We start from the raw sequence: 26,843 nt of genomic DNA, 5'->3' as shown, positions 1-26,843 counted from the left end.
AGAGTTTGGCACTTCGCAGGCGAGACTGGGCTTGTTTTCCCCAGCAGTGATGCCGCTGGACTGAGAGCGGCGCGGCCGCACAAGTTGAGGGGACGGAGACCTCCCCATCCGCCGCTCCCAGCCCCGCTCCAGCCCCCGCTGCCCCTCAATGAGAGCTCCTGCGAGGGGAAGGCGACTCGGCGCCTGCTAGGGCTGCTCCCCGCCGCCTGCCGGACTTCCCCACCCTCCGACGAGGAGCGGCGCGTACCCCGCATCCCGGAGAGTTGTCTCGGCAGCTCCGTGCTATGGCGAGGCTGCGGAGAAGCAAACTAGCCGCTGGATTTCTATTACTTTTCCAGTTCCTGAGCGAGCGCTGCCAGCTCGCCGCCGGAGAGACGCCGAGCCAGAGCCGCGGTAAGTGAGGCCGGTACCTGCCGGGCGGGGCAGCACGGCCGGGCCCGCGGCCGGGGGGGGCTCTGCGCCGCCTCTCCCAGCAGCACCGCGAGGCCCGGGGTCGGAGGGGGGGAGCGCAGTATCGGAGTTCGGCTCCCACTGCCCCCTGGGGTGACCGCGGCGCCAGGTTTTCACTCCTCCTTCGCCGGCTTCTCCGGGAAGAGCTCTTCCTCGCTTTATTTATTTATTTGAATGAGAACTCGGGACTTTCCTCCCTCCACCATACGTGGGAGCCGGTGCTGTTCTCCCTAGTCTCTCCGCGGGATCTCTGTAGGTTCCTTCCCGGCTCCCGAAGGAGAAGGAAGGGCTCTGACGGGAATCGACAGAGGCTCCGGGGAGCCCGAGGCAGCGGGGGAGGCAGGCAGAGTGCCCGGTTCCCTCCTCCCTACAGCGGCGGGGCCCCGCCGCAGCCCCAGCAGCGAACCGTGGGAGGGGAGGCAAAGTTTCCCCTCATCTCCCGCTGGGAGAGCCAGCGGGCACTTCGCTTCCCCTGTAGCTTGCGGCTTTCCCTGAAAACCAAGCGCTGAGAGAGGGATCATGGAGCAGCCCCCGAGGGCTGTGGGAGCTGTTAGTTCAGAACGAGGGGTTTGCCCTGCTGCCTAAGTTTGGTTGTGGTGGTATCAGGGTCCTCCCGGAGGTACCTGTTAGTGCGTGGCACGCGGCACCTGCGGCGCGTTTCACACAGTACGGGGCTCCCTGCTGACCGCCAAAGCCTCTGCGTCCCGCATTCCTGTGCTGCGGAGGGGAGAGCTGCTGAGGGAAGCTCAGTGCTCCTGCAAATAGGTATTTGAGTAGCGAGTGAGGAAAAGCTCGGTTTTGCACGCCAGGGGATTTTGCTGCAGCACCTTCTACCTTGTATCTATGTATACGTACTTGTAAAAACTCTGCTTTTATGATTGAAATACCAGTCAGTTTTATACTAGCTGAAATATGTCCATGGTGTACCAGAGCTGCCCCTTCTTCCTTTCCTGTAAGGTTTGGTATAGATGTATAGTGTTCTGTGGTCACAGTAGTAAGTGCCCCAAACAGGAGAGCTGCAGGAGCTCTCTGCAGTGCCGGCTGAGACATGTGCCAGGCAGAAGGGACTTTTCCCAGACAGGGGCCTATCGCTGGGTTGGGAATGGTTAAAGGGCCAGGTAGCTCAGCAGCTTGCTGGGGGCTCGTATGGCACATGGGGCTGAAGGGAAAAAGCAGGAGACTGTCCATGTAGTGCTGCAAGATGCGTGTTGCTGCTCATGGGGCTTTGGATAGCAATTGTTGGTGTTTGATAATGTTATTGGGTGAAACGACAGTGTGGCTGTGAGAGTACAGAAAGAAAATAATCCTGTTTTGTGGCAGAGGAGTAAGTTTACAAAGTTTATTCACCTACAGCCATCGTACCTTTAAAAGAAAGTTCTGTTGTTGACTAAATGAAATACAATCTATCTGTAGACAAAGAATAGCTGCTTGTTACTCAATGAGGCTATTGAGTTGTAACAGTCAGCAAGGTCTGCGCTAGGAGGTGCTCAGCAGAAGCTGCACCAGCAGCTTGCTTATCCCTAAGTCACTGGTTAGTGTCTGGTGTGTTACTGAGCACAGTGGGAAGTACCAAGGAGTTAATAATAAGTAAATGTTACCTTGACGTGCAGTGCGTTCTGAAGAAAATATATGAAGAGATTGTTGCCTTCCACTGCTAGGGTGAACAATCTCATGCTAGTTTTGATGCATGGGTGTCTATAACCACGAAGTCTTCTCCTTTCTGCCTTGGATAAAAAGTTTGCATTATGACAGCAACACTCAGATGTCATTAATGTAATCAGAGTCACATTTAACACGTTTTCATCATTACAGTTTTTAAAAGTTTTTAATAAACGTTGCTTTTCAACGGTATAGATCTCAGTATATAGACTGTGTCTAATCAGTAAGTAGACAATTATTAAATAAAGCCAGAGGGACTCAACTTCAGGTTCTGTGAGCCAAAATGAAGAAAGAGTTATTTCAAAGTTTCACTCTACTTAGCATCCACTGTATCCCTTTGGAGTAGCTCAGATCAGACTTTGAAGAATTGAAGTAGAAACCAAATCTTTGAAGTAGCTGCGGATACTGAAGGGGAAGCCGGTTCTGATATGTTCAGTGGCAAAACACCATATTGAAAGTGAATGAGATTAAGTGTCAAGAAATGCAAATGTTAAGTATGCCCTTAAGAGCTAGAACCAGGAGAGGGTTTCTGAGGATGGCACCAAAGGGCTGTGACATGATTTCAACAGAAACTAGGTGGGGGGGAAAATAACCAATAAATACATACATACTGTTTCCCCCCGCAAGTTCCTAGAATTGTACCCAGGGAGGAAATCAGGTGAGATCCATTGAAGCGAAGCCATTTCGCAGGCACGCCGGCACCCGCCTGCTGCCCCTGTGGGTAATGTGTTCGAGCCGGGGCTGCGGAGAGCGAGAGCGGGGCTGTCCCCGCCAGAGGGCACCGCGGCCGCTGCAGCTCCCGGAGCGTGGGCACAGCTTCCTCTGCCTTCGGGAAAACTCTCTGAATCAAGAATGAAAGTTCTTAAACCTAAGGTTTGTGTTCAGCGCGTTTGACAGTAACCGAACTGCATGTGACAGGAATTCAGTGAGCTGAAGCAAAGTGCTCTTTTGAAAGCTCGCCCAACAATGAGGGCTCCCGGGTGTTTGAGTGAGGGCTGGCTGCTTGTTGAAACGTTGCAACGGGAAGCCATGAGAATGTTGTGCTCTTTAGCTAACGCAGCCAGAATCAGGAGACTATTATTGCAATTTCTCTTCTGTCAAAGCATATTCTGGGTATAATTTATACTCATTGGACTGCTCCTGTCTCCAAGCATCACCATTCAAAGAGGGGTAGAATTACTTTTATGGGATAAACTACTATTAGTGCTTATTTAGTATTTATCTACTGAAATAGTCACAGGTTTGTACAGCTTGAGTTTACTCTGTTCAGAATATTGCCATCACAGGTGAGCACCTGCAGCTTTTATCTTACAAATAGCAAGCCTATTATGACTTAAGACAACACATGTACCAGATTATTTTTCTCTTTGCATTCAAAGTTTCTTTCTTTCTTGTTTTTTTCTATACTCAATCTGTAAATAGAAACTATCACTGAAATATCCCAGAGACATTCCCAAGTAAATCCTATTTGCATATCTCAAGTGTTTTACCAAGAATTTCCTTTGAAGAGGTAATCTCTTAACTTTCAACCTGGTTCTTCCTTTTATTATTAATTTTTTTCCAATTTTTGTAATTTTCATTTCTGCTGAAAGGGTGGTTTGAAGTATTGCTAACGAATAGCAGATAAATCAAGGCTATGGTAAGATTGACATAGTTATTAAAGTCACTCTCATAGAAACTCATTTCCACAAATTTAGAGTGAGAAAAATAGTCACAGTTCACTGATTTGAAAATCCCATGGGGAAAACAAACAGAAACGTTGGTTGTAAATAGTCTTCCTTGCAGTTTTTATACTCAGAGAGACGCTTAAAACCCAGCAAACACTTGACTCCAAATCTGGCTCCTGTTCTGACCCTTGACTAGGAGTTGATTATAAATAACAGGGAAACCACCTTCCTACACTGTAGGCATGTAGGAAATGACAAAATGATCTTTGTATTTGAAAAGTCCTTTCGCTATGGGCAGCAATTTATTAGCAATGCATAGGGCTGTTTAAAGCATAACACTGAAGCAATGTCTGCTGTGCTGAATACCACATTCCTCTGAAAACCTTTGCAGTTCACTAAAGCCGCTTCCTGTAGGACAAGAGACTCCTGAGGCCATGAAAGAATCAGATGAGGGAATTCATAATGTCAGGTAATGAGAAAGGCCCACTGAGAAAAATAGTCACAGGCTATTTTTAGTGTGAGTTAGTTATTCATGATGTGTGAGTTAGCACATTCATTAAAGTGTTTTGGCCCAGTGAAGCAGGGCTGCTGTTCCCTGCACCTGCACTGACCTCAGGAGATGGAGGTTTGGACCTGGAGCTGTGTTTCCTGTGGGACTATGAGATACTGTGCAGCGATGCCCAGAAGCTGCTTTGCTTTGAATTAAGCTAGTGATGGATATCACATCAAAAACACTCTCAGTCTGAATCCTACTGGTTTTCTCCATTAAGGAATTGAATTTTTTTTTTCTTTTTAAAAGAAGCTTCATCATTTGACTCTGTTTTTCACAAAAGTCACTGTGGTTTTATTGTGCTCTCTGGAGTACTGAGCAGTGATGCTGTTTGTAACTCTGAAGGTGCTGGCAACAAGAAGACTCTATAGCTGCCCTGGTTTCAAAACCAATTGAGGCCACAGTCCGTGTATTGGTGTAACTGCTATGAGCACAAGTTCCCAGTGTGGTTCGTGCTTCCTAGGGCAAATGAATACCAGTGCAATTTGAGAAGGTAGTAGTTAAGGTAAGCGTGTGCTGGGGTCCTGTGTGCAGGGAAGTGAACATAAGGTCATTTGACAGGAGCATTTCTCATCTAGTATGAGGAAATGTTGTATGCTTGCCAGCAGTGTGAAATTATATCCAACTATTAGGTTTGATGAGGGCTGAGCTGGGAGTGTTAATGTGGTGCAATTGGCAGATGTTGTATTTACTAAACCAGAGAATTGCGTAATCACAGCAGGAACTTGAAGAGCCTGGGAGATTACTTTCCATGGAAAAGTATGCAGACAAGCCACGCTAAGTGCACGTGGGTTTTGTTTTCGTTTGTGGCTTCTGAAAAATGAGCTTAAAGCATTACTGTGAGGTAATGTTTGGGAGTGCTGGATGCCGTATGTCATCATGGAACACTTCTACTTCCTCACTCTTCCTCATCCAACAAATAAACAGAGCCTCAATTAGCTCTCCTTGCTGTCAGCGTTGGTCAATCAGTTGTGCTAATTGTCCTCATAAATTCTGGATTTGAAAGAGCTTGTGTAACATGTTTGTCTCCCTTCACCAAGCATCAGTGCATAGGCATGTTCTTTCCAGCTGGATTTGGCCCAATGTTTTTCTCTTCTAAAAAAAAGCATGCAAAGCAGGCTCTTAGACCAGATTCAGGGTCAGGCTTAGCACTTGGCTTTAACACTCAGTTTTAGAAGGAGCAAACATTATGGTTGGATACATCAAGAGAAATGTAAGGATAAATATAGAAATACAACACATACAGTGATGCTATGTTCTGTGCTCTGCAGTCATAAGATCCCAACAGGATCTTATAATCCTCAGTTCCAAGCCCTGTGCTTCAAGAAATACATAGACCAGTTGGAGAGTGTCATATGAAGAAAAACTGAAAGAAATGTTAGAGAGGATGAAACTAAGAGGTGACATGGTAACAACCTTCAAGTACATAAGAGGCTTCTGCAGTCACGGGAATAACTTGTCCTTAACAAGAAATAATGACTTAAATTGCAACAGGGTGGATTTCTGAATGATACGGCTATGGAAGTAGATTATCTCTGAGTAGTCTTCATCACTGAAACAGGTTAGATAAACATATGTTTGAAACGTCATTCTGTCCAGAAAGGCAGCTGTTCCTGCCTTGGAGCAAATGGCTGGATGGTTTGACCTTTCAATGTCTCTCCTAGATAACTTGAATCATTCTGTGTGAGTAGTTTTAAGTTTGTAAGAGTTCACCTTGAACTCAGCAGCTAGATAAAATTCAAGCATGAATTCAAGTGCTCTCTTTGCTTGAGGCCTCTGTCCCTCATTTGTCAATGATAGGCATGGCTGTAACGTGATTTTCACTACACTTTCTGTAACTACAGACAAGGGAAGACATTTAAGATGCTGCTTGGTAGAGTTTTCGTGTTGTGAAAAAAAGGCTTTTAAAGTGAGGTCTTATTCTAACTTGTTTTAGCACTTATCTTTTAATACAAACACTACCTAGGTTGCATTGTAGGCAGAATTTTTTAAAAGGTGTCCAAAAGTGTCTCTATGAGAACACTAAGCAGACATCACTTCTTCTACGTATCCTTATTTAGTAAGAAATCCTTGACTTGAATAGGAAGAGTTCCACAAATTGAATACATAAACCTTTCAATTAAAACTAAGTTTTGTTTTTGTTTGGTAACATTTCAAAAGTATGTTTCACTGTGAATTCTAGGAGCTATGGTCCATTTCTTTATAGATATAACTAAACCATTTGAAAGGGCTGCTTATATTACAGAGATGGTACACCATGCAGTAAGCAGCTTTCCTTAACAGCTGTAGTTACTAAGGCAGATTCTTTTTGGAAGTTTCATCTAAGCAGCTAGACTCTAGAAGTAGAACAGGATGCATTGGTTATCCAGTAATGAGCACTTAGAACTGTATTTTTTTCTTGTATTCAAGAATTACCTTCTTTTTTTCTTTTTTTTTTTTTTTTCCCTCTGATTGTAATATGAATTCTGAAAACATTGAATGGGCAATAGTGCATCTGGGCTGAATTATTACAACTTTCCTCTTCACAAGAATTGCTACTAGGCTGATTGTAAAAGTCGAGTATCATCCATCAAAAATTCAGCCTCTTCTGAAAGGTGAAGAGTTTAAGAGGGGGAGTTCATTACTATGCTGGCTCTTCTTTCAATGAGTCAGCGGTTTAACCAGAAATTCATTGGAAAATGTTATTTTGGCATCCGTAGAAGACTGAGAGCAGGGACTCAAGTTGATTTGGAAATTGGCAGGACTCTCTACTGGTATAGTTACTCTATGATGTTCCCCTGCATGTTTCTGCTTTCACGTTGTGGGTATATGTGATTCTCCTTTTGAAGCCTGACAGTATGTGTTTGCAGCATAGATTCAGTAATGCAAGGCACTCTGTTAGCAATCCTTTTGTGGCTTAACTGTTTTCAGAGTAGGCTCTTATCTCCCTCCTTTACCCTCCTGTTGCCCCTCTTGTCCTCTTCAAGGATTGCTTCCTTCTCACCTGCAGTGGTTCAGTAGTTCATGTGGCTATGCTGTAGGTCAGATTTTCTCATTAGGAGAGATATTGGAAGGTAGCGAAGGCATCCTTCAGTTTCAGTTGTGGAAGGATTTTGAAACAGGCTCAGCTATGCTAAGCCTGGCTCCATGAACAGCAAGAGGCCAAATTTAAGTCTACTGAAAGGTCTGTGTAGAGGCCATTTTATTGCAAAGTATGAAGTCCAGTTCACTGTGGTCACTGCACTGGGACCATAGTGTTAGTATACTATAGAACTGAGGACACTGCTACTGTCAAGTTTCCTATTCATTCATTGTACACAACATAGATTCCCTGAGTATTTTTAGTCACTTCCCTGTTTCTACCTCAATATATAACATAATGTGTTAAGTAAAGAACAAATAGACACAAACACAAAGCCTTATTTAGTGCAATATCATAGGGAACAGATTGAAAAGATCACAGTGTCATCAAAGATGAGGATAAAATGATGATATTTTTAAACCTCTCAGCATTATAAATCCTCTTAGAAGAGTAGAAAAGCCTAGAAGAGTAAAATATCTGACTTCTCTTTAATATTATCAATTATTATATAAACTAAGTAAAAAAAAAAGTCAATGAAACAGGTTGAATTCAGAAAATTATGTCAGATTTGACATGCTCCTGTCAACCAGTTCAAGTGGGAAGTGTCAAAGAAAGTAATTTTAAATTTCTTGTTTTAATGGTGACAAAATGTTTCATTTCAAATTTTCATTTTGACTTTTAGATGAAAAATGCTGATACACCTTAATATAATCTCATTGAAAAGCACTTTTGCTTGGAGTTCATGTGTGTGTATATAAATACATATTCATTCATATCCTATAGCAAACATTAACCTTTTATTTTTAATCAGAACAAGATCAGAATTTTGACTTGAGGTGGGAAACTAATTTTCTAGTCACGTTTAAGGGAGATGTCTGACTGTTGAGAATTTGGCCAAGTAGGTGCTTTAAGAACACACCATCCAATCTTGTGGGAGCCTTATTTTTATTTGATAACAGGAAAAGGGAAAATGACCAAAAAGTCCCTAAACACTTGTCTTGATCATGCAGTTAGAGGGCTTTTCACTTGGTAACGTATTTCTCATTCAGGTTGCTTCTTGTTAATATGATATTCATGAAGCAACTAAATTAAAAGAGAGCACATTTTCCAGATTGTGGCTGCTGTAAAGATAATAGATTTATGGTTTATTTGCAGTGAAAGCATTTATGGACTAGAAGCTTAGCATTTGGTGTATTGCAAAAACCTTATCTCAATATCAACACAGAATGGTTCCTATTTAAACATATATCTACTGATCTAGGCTGTAGTCTGAAAACAAAGAAAATGGATGGGGTGAGTAACTATTATAGATTAACATCAGTTCTGGTTTCCATTGACTTTTTTATTGAATCTGTTATCCATTTGCTTTAAAAATAGTTTCATGAAGAAAGTATGTGTGATGCAATACTTCTTAGTTAAATCTTGCATAATTTGCATAGTAAATAATTTCAGTGTATAATGGAAGTACAGCGCTTCTTGTGTTTGCATTTAACAAAGGAAAACAGAAGGGGTCTTTCTCCAGTTAAGCATCAAGCTAAGTAATAATATAACAGCTTTCAGTTTTGCTTATATTAATGTATCTAGCCTTTCTAAAACTTTCCGTTCCACTGGCAATACTGCAATCTGTTGGAAACATTTACATCTTTCCAATGAGCACATAAAATAATAGCAAAAGTAATTTGTCCTTGCAATTTCTTGCCTAGAAATCTTGCTTGAAGGGACCACCTAGGTCATCAGGACTTTCCCTGAGATGAAGGGCAACTGTGTCCTGGATCTGTGGACCACACTCTCCCTTCCACGTGCCCCCATGTATTCCAGACCATCAGTAGCATTCTTCCCAATGCCCCATAACAATTTCCAGGCTCATGGTAGAACAGCAGCAGCCATGAGCATACTGTGCCATAGAAGATAGCAGGTGCATTGACAACAGTCTGTGTTTCTACACTAGCGAAGACTTGTTAGTCCTTGTATACCTTGTTTGAAAGCTTGTCTTTCTTTACCTGTTTTTGCTTGGCCTGTTTAGTTTGCTTTTGTGTGTGTTTCATTTCTTTATTTTTTGTGTTTGGGTTGTTTTTTTGTTTGTTTGTTTGTTTGTTTTTTGGACATTAACATATACATTTTATCTATGAGGACAGGCTGAGAGAGCTGAGGCTGTTCAGTGTGGAGTAGAGAAGGCTCTGGGGAGACCTGAGAGTGACTTTTCAGTATCTACAGGGGGCTGTAAGAAAGAAGGGGACAGACTCATAGCAGGGCCTGCTATGATAGGACAAGGGGAGATAGTTTCAAACTAAAAGAGAGGAAATTTAGATCAGGTATAAAGAAGTTTCTTATGATTAGAGTGGTGAGGCACTGGCACAGGTTGCCCAGCGATGTCGTGGATGCCCTGTCCCTAGAGACATTCAAGGTCAGGCTGGATGGGGCTCTGAGCACCTGGTCTAGCTATAGGTGTCCTTTTTCATTGCAGAGGAGTTGGACTAGATGACCTTTAGAATCATTTGAGCTGGAAGGGACCTCTATGATTTAGCTTTTTCAGCTCATTTTCTCTCTTACATGATTATTTGGACATTTACTGGAGAGTTAATAATATTGATTTTGTTTCAGTTCAGGGTCATTTTCAGGAATAGCATACATGACTTATAAAACAGCTCTTTCTTTAGTACACTTGTCAGTTTGAATGGGAAAGAAACTACTATTATCTTTTGTCAGCCTCTTGAGCTAGCCATGTATCCCGAAAAAAAGTTTAGCGCTTAAAATGAGGAGGTTTACATACAGCCTCAGTTGAGATTACTGAGTTCTGCCATACTAGGGACAAGCTTTGTATTTACTTTCTTACAATATTTTTCTGGATATGAGTTTTTGTTATTTCAGCTCATAGAGTAATTTGAATCCTCTAATGTTATGCCTTACCACAAGCTTGAATTCAACTTGTGTTCCTGACTTTGCTTAGGTACTCTCTAGTGCTAGGCCCCAGACTTTTGATTCCCATCACTTGTCAACATGTACTTTGTGAGCTCTTCTTCTCCACTGCTATGTTGCTGACCACACGTGTATTTCAGTTTCCTTAATTATTCCCATAATCATCATTATCCTTTAGTATCCTCATTGTTGGAAGAGGTAAGGTGAAAGGCTTATTTTATAAATAGGAAAGTGGTTTTGAAAAGTGACAACCTTGCCAAAGTAAAAAGTGTGCAAATCCTGTCTCAGAGTGCATGAGTTACTTGCTTCTGCAATAACATGCTTATCTTTCCAGTTTCCCTTCTCTGCATCAAATTCAAAGCTGTAATTTCTCATCCTTGAATTCCCCAAGATAAGATTTTAAATCCTGATCAGATCTTTGTTCAAATGACCTAAGGCTGTATGGGGAAAAAAAAAAAATCCAGATTCGAGTTAACTAAGAGTTCTGATTAGTGCACAGACAACAAGACCAACTTTGGGACTGCTGTAGTTCTTGCCATTTAGGATGTTCCTCTCCTCAAAGAGGCTTTCAGAAAGCGAGGGATGGATGTATCTCTCAGCTGTTTACAAATCAGATCCCAAGCTGCTATGTTTTATATTCTAATAATAATATAATCCAGGACTGATAGATATTCCAGGTACAATCAGTGCTCTCTGGTGTCTGAGGTTTTATCACCAGTGGTGTGTTTTGTGTGTTCTGCAGAAATGATTGTTGGTTTTTAAAATAAATACGTTGATTTAAAAATTCTGTTATTCTTAGCTTGCTAAGTACAGGAATTCCCCTTCCTCCTTTAATTTGGAAAGGAATTGAGACTTCTTATTCTAGATTAGTAAAGCCACCAATGGAAAACAAACAAACAAAAAAAATCCATCAAAAATAAAACCAGAAGACCTTATGCTCCAGAATATGTCTTACCTTCCCTAGGCTCCAGTTCTGGAAAGCTTCCCACTCGATGATTTGCTTAACAGTAGCAACGTATGCCAGTATTACCCTGAAGATGGGAAGACTGAAAAAGGTGTAGATGTTTAACATTTCTCTCTGATCTTGGACCTCAGCATTTAATTGGCCCAGGGGGTCCCACTCCATTTACAGTAGTGACAATAAATTTTGCAGCATCATTGCAGACCCTGAAAAAAGTTTCTAGAGAGAATGTTCTTTTGAGCATGCAGAAAAGATTAACTGCAACATCCCCATATTACTGTAGTAGGTAGGAGCAGAGAACTATAGAGTGATCTATTCTCTAATGTACATGTTGCATTCTTCTGTAAGAGCTGGAGGCTGTGATTCATATATTTATTTGTTTGATGTGCAATACACATTTAGGAGATGCACAAAGTAAATATTCTCTTAGAATTTATGATCTGCCTGCATGAGGCTGAAAAAAGGCCTGAGCTTGAGAAGCAGTAAGCATGCTCAGCTCACATAAAAGTGCAAACACTTATTACATGCAGCTTCTCAAAGGCAAATTTATGATTTATTGTTCCACTCTTTACACAAACAAAATTGATGTTCACTTTGAGAGATGACCCAGATATGTTAATGATTCCCCCCCCCCCCCCCCCCCCCCCCCCCCCCCACAGGCAAGTTTAGATAATAATCTGAAAGTGAGGTCCTCAGGTTAGGAAGATGTGTTCAGCTTTATCTGCACAAGTTTGCTGTAGTTATTGTGGGCTGTACAATAAAACCAGTTCTTTTCATTTTAGCCATGAGTCTTCCATGTGTATATTTGAATTTCATTACTTTATCCCTATTCTGTTCTTTTATGGCACAGATTAGTGGAGGTGCATACCAAGCAAGCATTCCTACTGAAATTTAATGACTCTGGGGCCAGGGAGATTGTCAAGTACTTATGTCTTGCAATGACACAATCAAGTGTTATTGATTGTCATAAATCCACTGCAGTTTTAAGTTCACCTCTCTAATTACCAGTTAGCCTTTGAGACTGACGCTAGTACAGTTGGTTCTCTCTTTTCAAGAATGTATTATTTGGAGATAGAGGGGAAGATTTTCAGACTTTTACATAGAATTGAAATCTATTTAGTATTTTCATAAAGAAGGCAGGGAAAGATGTTGATTTACTATAAAAATAACAATAGCTGCTACCCTTGCAAGTCTCAATTTGGCACAGCGCTTAAAAATGTGATTGAAGTATGTGCTTGTAGAAAAGTGCATATGTAAGGTCTTTGCCAAAGCTGTTCTAGAAAAAAAATATGGTAGGTGTTACTGAAATACTTATAGGAACATTTACATCTAGAATTTAATTTAGGAAAAAAACAAGTTAAAACTCTGCCCTCACAGAGTTCAGCAGAGACACAGTTTAGTCCTATGACAGCAGTTTGGGCCAAACTGAGAAGAGACTTTAGCCCATGGAGACTTCCCTCTAAATCTGTACTGTGCTCAACAGCCCTTCATGTATGTGAAATATTGTAGTGTGGGATCTTTGGTCACAGTGCAGCTAGATACCACTTTCCCATGGGTAATTATCATGGCTTGTATGTTCCTATGAAGAGAATGAGTGGGAGTGATTTTACCTTGGTACCAAAAGTGTACTGCATTTCTCAAAGCTGTTCAATGTATTCCCATCTTGGTGCTCTTCAACCTCTTTATCGCTGTGATAGACTATGGGATTGAGTGTAACCTCAGCTGGTGACACCAAGATGAGTGGTGCAGTTGACACATCCAGAGGTACTTGGACAGGCTTAAAAATTGGGCCTTTGTGAACCTAATGAGGTTCAACGAAGCCAAGTGCAGAGTGTTGCACTTGGGTTGGGGCAGTCTCTGATATGTATACAGACTGGGAGAAGAACTCCTTGAGAGTAGGCCTGTGGAGAAGGACTTGGAGGTCCTGGTGTACAAAAAGCTGGACACAAGCCAGCAGTGTGTGTTTGCAGCTCAGAAAGCCAACAGTATCCTGGGGCATCCAACACAGGTAAGATGCAGAGCTGTTGGAGCAGTCCAGAGAAGGGCCACGAAGATGATCAGAGGGCTGGAGTACCTCTCCTAGAAAGAAAGGTTGAGGTAGTAGCTGGGCTTGTTTAGCTAGAAGAGAAGGCTCCAGGGAGATCCTATTGTGTGCTTCCAGTACTTGAGGGGAAGCTTATAAGCAGGAGGGATAGTGAGGCACTGGCACTGCTGCCCAGAGAAGCTGTGGATGCCCTATCCCTGGAGATGTTCAAGGACAAGTTGGATGAGACCCTGGGCAGCCTATCTGGTGGTTGGCAACCCTGCCCTTGGCAGGAGGGCTGAAACTAGACAATCTTTAAAGTCCTTTCCAACCCAAGCCATTCTGTGATTTCAGAGATCCTCAAGCTCTTGAAATAGAAAAAAAAAAAAGAGGAGCATGTAGAGTGGAGTCTGTGGGTTGATTATGAGAGCTATCACATTTGCTGTGCAGGAATGATAGATTGATTCAATTTGCTTTATGTGTTTCAGCAGCCATATTAATTTGACAGGGCTACTCAACCTGGAAGTCTATAGCAAAGAGATCAAAACATTCATGTAGATTTAAAAAATATATATGTTACTTTGAGTACAAATATTCTACTCCTTTAATTTAAATCTGTAGGGAGCCAGAAAATGAAGATAGGAAAGGTTACATTCAGAAACTCTGTAGAGAAGTAGTGTTCTTTTAGGGAAAAATGCTCCATTTTCTATTCTAATTCTATTTCTTTTTCAGTCTTTGAAAAAGATGGGGGGGAAAGACTTTCTCTGACTGTACTGAAAGCCACAGGGAGGAGGAACCAGCCCTTGCAGAGTTTGAGGAATGTCAGAAACTTCTTTCTTTAATTACAGAGGGCAGATAAATTGGAAAAGAAATGTTCCTTACCTGTACCTTCCTGCCAGGTGACTGCTCTTATCAGTGTATGCCTTGTTTAAAAAAAAAAAAAAAAAAAAAAAGCCACAGAGGAATGAAAAGACTTTTTTTTTTTGTCTATGCCTGCACTGGGCTATGCTTCTAGGCATTCAGGAACAAGGCTTCCTTTTTTAGTTCCTAAACACCTGTTTTGGTAAGACACTACAGGACAGGGGGGAGGACAGATCGGGAAGTTAGACTGGTACCCTCTTCTGGTCTGTGGCACTTTTAAGATCCATTTGTTTATATACTCCTATAAAAATGCTTTTCTGGAGGAAGGACATAGAGTATTAAAAAAAAAAAAAGATAATGATAAACATAAGGTGAATATGCTGAATTTGTTTGGCTTTATGGCAATTCTCCGTATATTTACAGCTGTACAGTGGCAATATTGGTTTTACTTGGAGCTTGACAGAATATCCTCTGCCTATCACTGCAAATCACAGTTAGAAAGCAATAAGAACATAGCCCAAAATAATGACTTCATTATAAATGGGATGCTAAATGTACATGTGTTCTTCTCTTACTGTGCATTCGTCTGCAGTCATGGGCTATATTTCCTTAACTTGTTGGCTCATGTGGTAGATCGTTTATCTTCATTTGCCAAGGCAAATTTCTCCAGTCTTCATCTTTCCCAGGAATCCTTAAGCATGTCTGTGGTTCAGAGGTGCCCATCCCCCACAACTTGCTCTTTCCTTCAGAGGAGGCACTTCTGCTCTTAGCGATTGTGATACCCAACTGCCAATGTATTGGTAGTAATGTCATTGAACTATAGCTATTCATGCTGTTCATACTTATCCGGCCAAAGGGCATTTGAAGAATAATAGCCATCACTCTACAAACATACTGAGATATCCCATGTTTATTTCATGATTTAAAATCTTGTCATGCTTTTTCTACTTCCCATCACTTTTGATGTTTATGCTGTTATATATTTTAGTTAGCATTTATGAATTTAGAATGGATGGCTTTGAATTCTGAAACAACTATTTGTAAGCTTCTCTATAGGTTTCTTCATCATCATACTTTAAGGTGCTTTGTTAAGACTGATGGATTTAGCCACAGAACTGCCCTGTCTGATAATGGATATTATTTATTTTCATTTCACCAATGGAGAACTAGAGTGCTGAATGACTTGCCAAGATCACACACTGGAGATTTAGTATACAGACCAGAAAAGAATCCCACCATTCTAATTTGTATTTTCATGTTTAACCTTCAGAATAACCATTGTGATATCCCACAGGGATGAAAATGCAGACTTAAAATTGAATATAGAAAAACTGCTCACTGAGACACAAGTCGATAGCCTCTTTACAATTTCTGTCAGAACTCCACCCTCCTGCCAACAGCTTTTTAACTTTTATTTAAATATTTGGCAACCCAAGGCTGTTTTTTTTTTTCCTCTTTTTTACTGCAAGATGCCATTCATGCTTACTGCTAAGAAGAGCTGCAGCCTCTTAGAATAATTAGGGAATTTGTTTTGCTTCTGTGAGAATGCTAATATATACTTAGAAAAAAAAAGTATAGTTGTATAGTTAACAATTTTATTTCTTCTCAACTTCCTCATCTTCTTTTCAATATTTTCCTTCAGTGCTGTGACCAGGCAGTAGAAGTGCAACTCAGGTAAAGCTAAAGGAATAGTCAGAAATCTGTACTGTCCTGGGGAAAAGACTTATTAGAGGATTGGAGACCTAGAAGGGTCTGGGCTTACTTTCCGCATCTCTTACGTGCCTGTGAAACAGATAATGAAAGCCCTAGAGATCTCCTTAGAAGAAGACAAATCTGGAGAAATGCCATAGCCCAGGGATAGTAACATGACTGAAACTTTATTTCTAAATGCATTTCACTAACATGAGTTTCTCTGCCTTAATGTGAAAATACAACAACAAATGTGTGCAACTCTAAAATTGCTTCTTTCTCCTCTTACATAAAATGTACCCGGTCTTCCACTAAATTGTACTGCAAATTCACAGGTGCAAAAAATACTGACTTAATGTCGTAACTGAGCGTGGCTTTGAGGCCTACCAGCATTAGAGGTATTCTAAAGATTAAGCTCTGCTGAAAGACCCCTGTTATACAGGAGGCTAGTGAGTAGGCTAGAAATCAATATGCCTTTCATCAGCCTAGTTTACCTTGACAGAGATAAGCCAAGTTACTGAACAGTTATTCTTAAAGAAATGATGACCAAGAAACCACAGCCAAATGTGAACTGTCAATTTACTTGTGCACTATATGCAACTGAGCATTCCATCTAATTTATAGGCCTCTTGCAATATAAAATTAATGACCTGTACAATTTATTTTAGGGTCTTATATAAATTAAATGCATCAGCTGGATGTTTTTCTTTTTTTTTTAAAGAACAGATATCTGATTTGGAAATTTAATCAAGTCATCAAACAAAATTATTATCTCAGTTCTGAAAGATACACAATTCACTGAACATTTAGAGTAGAGATATAGGAAAAAATATATTATTTTTTTCTTGTCCTGTCTCTAATAATGTCCATGAAGCATGTTATTCATTTATCTTGGAACGTCTGGCTTTACAGTGATCATACTCTCAGAAAAACCGAAAATATGAGAATTTAGTCATAAGATGAAATAACTTGGTTAGATCTCTCCATTCTGTGGCCGTTACTGCAGAGTTTCCTGAGTATTTTATCTTTGTCATTTAGCACTGAAGTCAGCAAGACTAAATGCTCAAAATCTCCTTAAGCACTTCTATCTGTCAGTTTAAATGGTTATATTTCGCATTTAGTTTGGGCAAGTTTATTCACTAACAATAATACCTGACAATGTGAAGGTTGTACAGTGACCTTAGTAAGAATTTCAATTGTATGCAAATTGGATACCAGTCATTTAGTGCTAGAAATCACAGTGGAAAAGATGATAGTCATTCTTGGAACATGATGGGGTTTTTTATTATTTCTAGCCACATGTAGTGTATTTGAATATACCTTTCCTGAAGAACACTTTCCATTGATTCCTGAAGAGCTCAGCTCTGTGACTGCAACCAGCCTGGGGCAAGCTGCTGCTCTGGGAAGCACTGGGCAGTATGCACAGCTCTGTGAACCTGGTTTTCTTTGCATCTTGAGACTAAATATTATTTAAGAAAATGTAAAATGTAAAAACTGGAAGGATGCAAAATGAATTGGATATATTTACTGTTAGAGTTGTAGAAATGGAGGTTTCTTGTGATGAATATCTAGCCTGTTTTGCATAAATGTATAGAAAAGAGATATGTGTATGCATATGTATATATGCATGTATCTGTATACCTATTTTAAAGTTCCAAATTCATCACGCAATACTTTGTCTTCATTCTTCATTTGCCTATTTATGCAATGGTTTCCATGGCCTTTATAGCAAGGATGTTGTTTTGAAGACTTAGTGTATTTATTTCCCAGAGGTAGAATTCCTGTTACCATTCTAAGTGTGCTTTCCATTTATTAAAGTTTTACTTTGGTTTATTGATACAACACAGTGTATTGAGGACAGCACAACCTGGTTTATCCTAGCTTAATTATTATTTTCAGTATTTTATCTTCTTTTTTTACTTAGTAAAAATTGAAGTTACAGAAGACTGCAAATATCAAGGATTTTTTTTATTATTATTTTTAAGTTTACTTCTACTTTTTAACTTTTAATTTCTATTGTTCCTAGTAGTAGCTCATAGTGCATTAAGTAAAACGACTATTAGGGATATCTAGGTTCTTCTTATCACTTTCAGTCCTTACACAGGCAACTTTCTAAGGTGATGATCAACTGCTGATGATCATTTTACAGATGTACTCTAAATTTTCTTTTCTTTCTCTGATGAAAATCCCAGTGGCTCAGTAACAATTTACCTATTCAGGTTTGTAGCAGTCCCTGACAGAGCAGGCAGGGTCCAGGTCTCGCAGTCACTGACTGCAGCAGTCCAGAAGGAGGAAGGTGCGTGAGCCTCATGAGAGTGCTTCAAGCCAGAGGGGAAGCCACGTAATAACAGCATAGAAGTGCAATACAGTACAATCTGGTCCACCGACATCTGATATAGTTCTTGGAAGGGTGGTAAATCTTAAGGTTCTGGCATGATAGAATAGGGCCTTCAAGGTTTTTAGGTTTAAGACCTATACCTTGGGTTGAAACAAAAGCTGAATCATGTGGTATCAATACTGTAGCAGCTATTTACTGCTTCAAAACTGTACATAAGCTTCAGGATCAAGTTTTGAGGGAGAAAATCCCCTATTTATTCATACATCTGATTGGTTTCTCTGTAGCAGCTGGATACTATATGTACTTGGCATAAGTTATATGCTCAGTATATAAAAGCAAATAGCAAAAATAAGCTTGAATTAAAACAAGATGATTTGAGTTTACTGCTCTTAAAATACTCTTCTCTTATTTGGGGAAGCAGGAACTGAAGACACTGGGAATGCCTAATGACTTCATAAATAGACCATGCTGGCAGATATGCCTATGTAATTTCCTGCTCTTGAGAGGTTTATGACCTCTTCAGCCCTGACTGTCTGTCTTTTACTGTAGTCCTCCATCTGTTGAGGGGAATGAATCTTAAGATGAACAGTTTTGAGCAGCAGAGCAGCTTTGTTACCTCAGCAAACTATTACCAGCTTCATCAACATTCCTCATTAGGACACTCGAAGTGACGCATTTTGGAAGAGTGTCTAATCATAGGCCTAGTGAAACATAAACAAACATAGCAGGCCCACAGGAGTTAAAGAAGTGGCTTTGTTCAAAGAAGAGCTCTTCTGGATTTTAGAACTCAAAAAGATGTTTCATGAGTTTATCCAAACAGTTTTTGCAAAGAAACTCTTATCCCTCTTCTCCCATAGTAATAGTTCATTTAAAAAACATTCTCAACTGAACATCAGTCCACGTTCAGTCTGTATGCTACTAAGCTTTTCTGTTTGTTTTACAGAGGGTTATATAAACAAAGAAAAATGAATTCTCTATTCTTTTTTTCTTTTTTCTTTTCTTTTTTTTTCCTAAGCCTTCATTAAATTAGGAAGGTGTATTTACTGGGGAAACAAAAAGCTTTCACCATAATACCCTTTGCTGACTCCATTTAGCTGTCCAGAAAGCCCAGTAAGAATATTTTGAATAGTCAAAGGTCCTAGAAGGCATGCACAAAAAAGGATAGATCAGCAAAAAATGTCAGTGCCACTAAGAACATTCAGCAGGGAGAGAGAAATACAGTGGCACAACTGAACATAGAGTGCTAAATGCAGTTTTCAAGGAAAAAAAATCTTTCAAATTACAACAGGTCTCACCAAAGTAAAGCCTGGAAGAAGATGCAATACTTTTCAATTACTGTATCTAAGTTGAAAAAAATGCGGGAAAAAGAAAAAAGCAGAGAAGAGATACTTGAAATAAAGAACAGTTTCACACTGGCTGTGAATAATTGATGATGTAAATAAAATATTGCTAACCAGTAAAGCATTTTGGTTCTGAATGTGCTTCCCATTCAAAGAGCTTTTTAAGAGCGCATACCTAAGGTTTCTGGAATATTATAGCAGGTGCACCTGCTTGTAATGTGCTGCAGTTCCATCTTCAGTATAACCACTGCAAAGCTTAAACTGCTTCTTTCAGGTCCTGTTGTGCAACACCGTAGATAAAAATATTTTATCCAGCTCAGGAGGTAGTGAATGAGCCCTCCAGCCTTGCTCAATACATCTTCCACAGGTAGCACCTGCAAGAGTAGAGCAAGGGAAGGGTATTGCCCTTCTGTGATTGGAGATGTAAGAGAAGTAGACATGTTCATAAGCAGCAATCCACGTTTTGGCATGTTCTTCCTTTCAAGCTTTTTTCTCTGCGAACTGAAAAGACACTTAAACCATGCATATTAAACTCTATAATGCACTCATTACAACTCCCACTGCCTGGAGAAGCCTGCTAGAGGGGCTTTGTGCAGGAGCATCAGCTTCCAGCACTATAGCAGTACTTCACAACCTTGCTGCTTCTGCTTCAGCTGTCCCAAGAGGAGTGGTTTCATAGCATCATGACTTGCTTGTGTACGTGCTCTAAGGTGTTCCAACCTGTCTGCACAGTGCAGGGTAACTCACGCGTGCTGCCCAGTCTCTGTAATGAACCCTGACAGCTCCCATTGCCTGCAGTGCCTGGCTCTCCCTCCCCTCATGTGTGCCTAACCTGCTGAACATTGCACAGCCCCTGCGGTACAGCTCTATAACTACAGATTTCCCTCTAGGTTTTTCTGTAATGATATCATGATTGGTACTTGCACAGCCCTACTGTTCTCCTTTGCAACACATACAAAACTTGCAGCGTGCCTTTAAATACCAAGAGGATGGCTGGCCATCTATTTTTAAAACCACTGTGGCCCCTATGTAGTGGAGGAAGGGAAGCGTAGTGTCCTTCCACTGTGCCTGATTCCCTAAAGGGATTCAGGCATGTCACGCAAATCAGACAACCCACTTCCCAGTTCTGTTATTAAGTTTACTCAGGTACCATGTTTATATTGCATTGGTTCCTGGAGGTGAAATAATTTTGGTTACGTTACTAACACTGGTGTCATTACAAAGTTGGTACAGTAATGGTTGGTTAAATTTTATCATTATGTATTAAGCTGTTAACTAACACAAATTTAAAGCTAAGCCAGAAATTAAATATAATTGAGAGAAATCAACAGATATTTAAAAAAAATAACATGGAAAAAAAAGGGGGAAATCAGTACCCCTGTTTGTGTATGTCCATTCATCCCAGAACTGACAGGACAAAAGAGCAGGGCTCTGGCATTCAAAGTCAAAAAACCCAGTGAGAGGTTCCTAGCTCCCTACTACTTTCTGCCTCTTCTTCTGAAGTGTCATTTGGGCAAAAGAAAGACACTATATAGGGTTCAGTAGCAGTGAAATTTGAAATACAGTCATATTGTAGGTATTGATTTATGTTAGTACCTCATTTATTATAAATAACATATCTTTTCTGCATAACAGAAACATATCAGGTAATGGGGGAGACCTCATCACTCTCTACAACTCCCTGACAGGAGGTTGTGGTGAGGTGAGGTGGGAGTTGGCTTCTGCTCCCAGGTAACAGCGATAGGATGTGTGGTAATGGCATTCAGTTGTGCCAGGGGAAGTTCAGCTGGGAGATTAGAAATCATTTCTTCTCAGAAAGAGCGATGCTGCATTGACACAGGCTGCCCAGGTGGTGAGGTGGTGTTACTGTCCCTGGAAGTGTTCAAGAAACATGGATATGTGGCACTGAGGGATGTGGTTAGTGCACATGATGGGGGTGGGTTGGTGGTTGGACATGATGGTCTTGGGGGTCTTTTCCAACCTTTATGATTCTGTGATTCTACAGGAACACCGGAGCTGAGAACCCAAAATTCTGTTCCTTGTTAGTTTGAAATTAAGTACTTTCTTTTGCTTCTGTCTCTTTTGATTTGCTTTCCTGAAGCACTGATTAGCTGTATGGTATCCTATCCCATATCATTATTAGAATCCAAGCATTGTTTATATGAGGGCAGCAGATTTCAGAAAAAACATTATAGTAATAAGAACACAAATGTAGCAGCCAAATTTGCTCTCACTGGAAACCTCCTCCTTAACAGGAACAAGTGCTGCAGTGTGTTGCCTGACACTAGTTTAATATATTCTTCAAAGTGATTTTTATCAGTCTAATTGAAGAAAATAAGAGTGTGCAATTTCAAATTTCCTTTGATGATGTTGGAATATATATTTCCTACTCTAGTATACGGTCTAAGCAAGCAACAGACTCATGCTGGTACAGCTCGCAGCTTTTCTCAATGCTGATGATAATGGGATGTACCCTTGACTTCATGATTCAAGCTATACCATACACATGTGTATTTCTGTGATGTCGTCAGTATTACTGACTCCCAAACTAAATTTCACGGACCTCAAAAAATCATGGGATTTGTTAAGAAATACTGGATTAACATATTTCTGCTGGCTTCTTGTATAAATTCTGAGTTAGGTAGGCTTAAATTCTTTCATCTATAAGACAGAGTAAAAGCTGCAAGAAAATTCAGTAGCAGAAAATTTACAACTGATCTGTAATAAAATGAATTCTGTGTAAGCTAATGGCATTGTATCAGGTCTGGGATCTATGAGAGCCCAGAAGTAGATTAAGACCATTTAATTTCTTACTGTTACTTGGCTACCTTTGCCCACTCGGCCTTAGATAGTATGAGTAGTTTGTGCTTCTTACCTTATTTTGAGGTCTCTTCACATGCTTTTTAGCCCATAAATTAGATTGTGCCATCTTACGTTGCCACAATCTACGCTGATAAACCTTTCTCTGAGCCTTCCTTACTGGTGCCACCCATTGCTGCAGAGAGGTTTGGTTTTAAATCCCCACGTGATGTATGGTGTTCTTTCTGTCCAGCCTGAGACTGAAGAATGCTGTGTCTAAATTCTGTGATTTAAGAAAAATTTTGTCACCCTCCATGGCTGCAAGACTTGACCCATGGATTCTTCAGGCAGCTGCCATTTAATGAATGCATGAGTTTTACGTAGCATTAAATGGTTAACTGTGTGAAGAGATGTTTATCCCTGCTCTCCTTAATCCCTAACCAGAGCTATACTGACATAGTGGCGAGGGAATTTTGAAGGCAAGCAATGAGGTTAGAAAGCTAACATCTGGATAGAAACACACACTGGGACCTACTGTGTTGTTGGGAAAATGAGGCTTACTTGCTATTGCTATTTTAGCATAGAATGTCCATGAGAGCTGTCTGGGTTGCTGAGAAGATCACAGATTTAATTTCAGTACTAACTCAGGGAAAAAAAAAAAATCTGTTTTTTCTTTCTTTAGGATATTATTAATATAGGATTATGACATCTTTGGATACTGGAAAGCCACAATGAGGTCCCTTCAGAGCTTTCTCTTTTCCAGGCTGAATAAGCCCAGCTCCCTTAACCAGTCTTCTTAGGAGAGGTGCTCCAGCCCTCTGCGCATCCTCGTGGCTTCCTCTGGACTAGCTCCAATAGGTCCATCTTTTTCTTATGCTGGCAGCCTCAGAGTTGAACGCAGATTGTTTATACATTTTATTTTTTTCCACTTCTTTCATTTGTATCTTGCTCACAGTAACCTTTATGTTGCTGCACCATATCTTCCTGACTGATGGGTTTTATTTTAGGTAGCCTGGGGGTGAGTGTTCAAGAAAATCACTACTGTGATTCTAAGGCTTCAATTATTTCCTGGGGCTCTGCTTTTTGGAAGCATACTTTCACAGTTTCTGACTTCATGAAAAGCTCCTGATTGAATAATAGCCTTCAATTCAATTAGGAGCCATGTGTTTTTGTGAGCAAAATACATAGAAGATGGCTATTTTCCCATAAGCACCATGCTTAATTTTCTTGCAATCTATCTCCACATTACACATGTGCTGCTCCTGTTGTCATTCATTAATTTTCCCTTTGAGATGCTTGTTCAGTCATTTTTTTTCTCCCAAGTCCTGAAGAATGTATTTACATAGGGTTTTTTTCATCTCCTTCTTTCTGTGAATTAATTACAAATTGAATCATTTGCTATCTGCTTATCTACATTCCTAGCAAATGATAGGTGGATGTGCATTTGATTGCATCAGTTATTATTTTATGTACTTCAGTTACTGAAGTAATTGTAATTTGACAAGTGCTGTCCATTCTTCTGCATCTCAAAGACTACACAGTTAGAGAAAGGAAATTACAGAGAAAACCTGCACCACAACTGAAAGTGCTATGTGATTATCCATTGAAAGATGAGGATGGCTTCCTTTTTTTTTTCTTTTTGCATCCAGCTAGAAGACTTTTGCGTAACCTGTTGAAATGAGTCTCCATAAATAAAGCATGCCAATAGTGCAGGGAAACTTTTATGCATGATTGAGTATAATATAATGGTTGTTTTGTAACCATGACTAAAGTATAGCTGCAATTGTACAACTGTTGCATAATTGGAAGAAGTTTCCTTTTTGTTTTGAAGAGTCCTAAGTGGTGATGGATGACAGTGAAAAGCAGAAACATATATGATTATGAAACAGTCTGAGACATGGTACAGTGAACCATGAAGGCTTTACAGAGCATGACAGGCAGACAGGGATCAGTCTATCTATAAGCTTCTTCAGTTGCTGGCCTCTTCACTAAGGTTCACAACAGAGTGATTGAGAGAGTAGAAGCCTGATTTGGGTTCATATATTCAGAGGTATTTAAGCACTTTACAACAATAGGATTTAGGTATCTAAATACCTTTCAGTATCTAGGTCTTTCTCACATTTTGTGGTTAAGGCATATAGAGAAGTTCATCGAGAGGGACCTTGTGTTGAACACTTTGGTCCCACTCCAACATAACCTTTAAACTTATACTCACTTGTCAAGCTTTTTGGTAATCCCAGTGAAGTACCTGTGTGAGTCATTGGCTGGAGCAGAATAGACTTGGCATCTCAGCCTGGCACTAAACGGAACTGCTTGCCTACTCAGAAATTGCTTATCACAAATTAAAAAAAAAAACAAAAAAAACCCTCCAGTCTCCCTAGTATGGAAGCATTGAATGCTCTCTGGTGTGTGCTTATTGTCGTTTTGGGTCAGAGGCTGGTAAGCCCTTTCAGCTTCATTGAAATGTTGGCAGTTCAGGCTCTTTCCTATAAAATAGCATTGTGCATCTCCTAAAAATGAACAAATGGAAAGCTATTGATTTCACAGTCTGTTCACTTTACTGAGCCTGATGGTGGATGAGCAGAAGGAATGCACTAGGTAAACTTAATCCAGTGTCTCAGTAAGCATTTCACATAGCTTAGTGAACAGCAGATGTTGTTCTCTGCCCAGTCTGGAAATGGTATGTTGTCTTTTTATGCATTTTAGGTGCCAAAGATTTGGAACCCTGTTGCTCTTGTACAGATTACTTGTAAAGGTGAGCTATAGTTTATTATGTTTTAATTATCTTGTGCCATGCTGCTGGGATTTCTCACTTCTCAATCCTGATTCACAGAATAGCAGTGGAGACTGAGCTCTGCATTTGGTATGGATGCTGCTGCTTGCAAGAGAGTCTCGTTACTTGCTGTACACACATGAGTAAAGGAGGGAGCGTATTGTGTCTCTGCCTTACCACCGATGAAGAAGCTAAATTCTACAGCCAGCATTTTGGCTGAAGTGTTCTCATATTCTCTGAAATGTGACAATTATATAATGTTTTGGATTCACCCTTTTGTGGTAGAAAAGTGATACATTTGCCCTCTGATCTCCGATGATAGTGAACTTTTTGCATGGCACCCAGACAGAGCATTGCTCCAGCTCTCAGGTCTGATGTTTCAGAGACATCTTTTGTGCCGTTGGCAAGAAGAAAGATTGCATAAGAGATGGTGTTCGCTGAAAGTGCCAATAGCTATCTGCAAATTACAGCCCCAATACTGTGATTACAGAGGTCAAGGTGTATCACTATGTGACAACAGAAGGTACTCTGTGGTTTCGTTTTTGTAGAGCTTAACAAAGCAATTGCCTCTCTGCTTATTCAAGAAAGTAACTGGTTCCAAAAATTACAAGGGATTGTAAATAACTGTAGCTGAGTTGCGTCTGCTTGTTGTTTTTTTCTTTTTAGTGGGCTTAATTACAATTTTATTATTTTCTCGAAGGGGTTGGTCACGCACCATAAAAGTAACTAGGCTTTTTTTTCCAGTGAGTGGTACTGCTCTACAATGGTACTGCTCTACAAGTAGCTTTAAATTAGCAGTTAATATAAAGCAGTGAAAGCAGCACTGGAGAGTGAAGTTGTGCTGCTTCCAAGACAGATGTTAAGGAATTCATGGTTTTGTTTTTTTAAGAGTTGATTTATACCCTCACAAATCAGCCATCTGACTGTTTTATCTCTGAAAGTACGGATTGGATCTTGGATTCAAATAACCCAGGTAACATTTTACAAATGTTCTGCTTCCTCCAGCTGAGGACAGAACTTGACTTCTGTGTTTCAGGAAAAGTGTCCTAGGTTAGTGTGGAAGCATGTTCTCATACTCATTAGTAACTCCTTTCAGAATGACTGTATCCTTTCAAAGTATAATTAACTGCTTTAGTCTGAGACTCTGCAGCTGAAGCACCTTACTAGAGCTGAGACACAAAGTAAATTGATTAAGGGGATTGCACAGCCCTTTACCTCTATAATATCTCAAGTAAAATTCAAGGCTTCTGTTGCAGTAGAAAAATCAGTTCCTATTGCTTCAAAAAAAAAAAAAAAAAAAAAAAAAAGGCAAATTTTACCACCATTGATCATTTAGTTTGAAGTACAGTACAAGAGAATCAGTAAATCTGATTTTTAGGGAAAAGTCCAGTACAGTATTCAGCAAACTTTATTTATAACTATGGATACTGATTTCAGCCATTCCAGTTATTTGGACATGACTGAATAAGCAGTACCCCAAACTGGAAACATTTACCACGCCTTTCAAAGCCCTAGCTGCAGTAGTTATGGAAAAGACATGACTGCCTTGAGATGTAATTAGATTGAATATTTTATTTCCTCTTTTTATGTTATTCCCATTCATCCCGATGATCAGAATGGGGCTACATGGAATTTCACTTTATTACTTTCTCTAAAGGTTCCTTTTGATGTTTTGTTTTCAGTGTCAGTGAAGTTGCATATTATTCAGGGAAACACTTAGAAAACCTCATTCTGCTCTTTGTTTAACATAAATAGC

General features: G+C 40.2%; 1 protein-coding gene across 3 annotated transcripts in view; it reads left to right on the top strand.

Moving 5' to 3' along the window:
- Positions 1–26,843, top strand: part of PLXDC2 (plexin domain containing 2) — a 234,730-nt gene continuing 207,887 nt past the window's right edge. The window contains exons 1-2 of one of the 3 annotated variants that reach the window (XM_040691787.2): positions 2,883–2,982; positions 25,021–25,069. In XM_040691787.2, coding sequence (XP_040547721.1) covers positions 2,962–2,982; positions 25,021–25,069 — 70 coding nt within the window. In that variant the 5' untranslated portion in view covers positions 2,883–2,961. Of the gene's footprint in view, positions 394–2,882; positions 2,983–25,020; positions 25,070–26,843 lie in introns of those variants that run through there. The other 2 variants (XM_418613.8, XM_046938254.1) reach the window with 2 other exon arrangements.

Source organism: Gallus gallus, chromosome 2 (assembly GCF_016699485.2).
Source record: "Gallus gallus isolate bGalGal1 chromosome 2, bGalGal1.mat.broiler.GRCg7b, whole genome shotgun sequence".
Classification (NCBI taxonomy): domain Eukaryota; kingdom Metazoa; phylum Chordata; class Aves; order Galliformes; family Phasianidae; genus Gallus; species Gallus gallus.
Note: the sequence above shows the minus strand (reverse complement) of the source record. Positions and strands in the feature narration are given on the sequence as shown.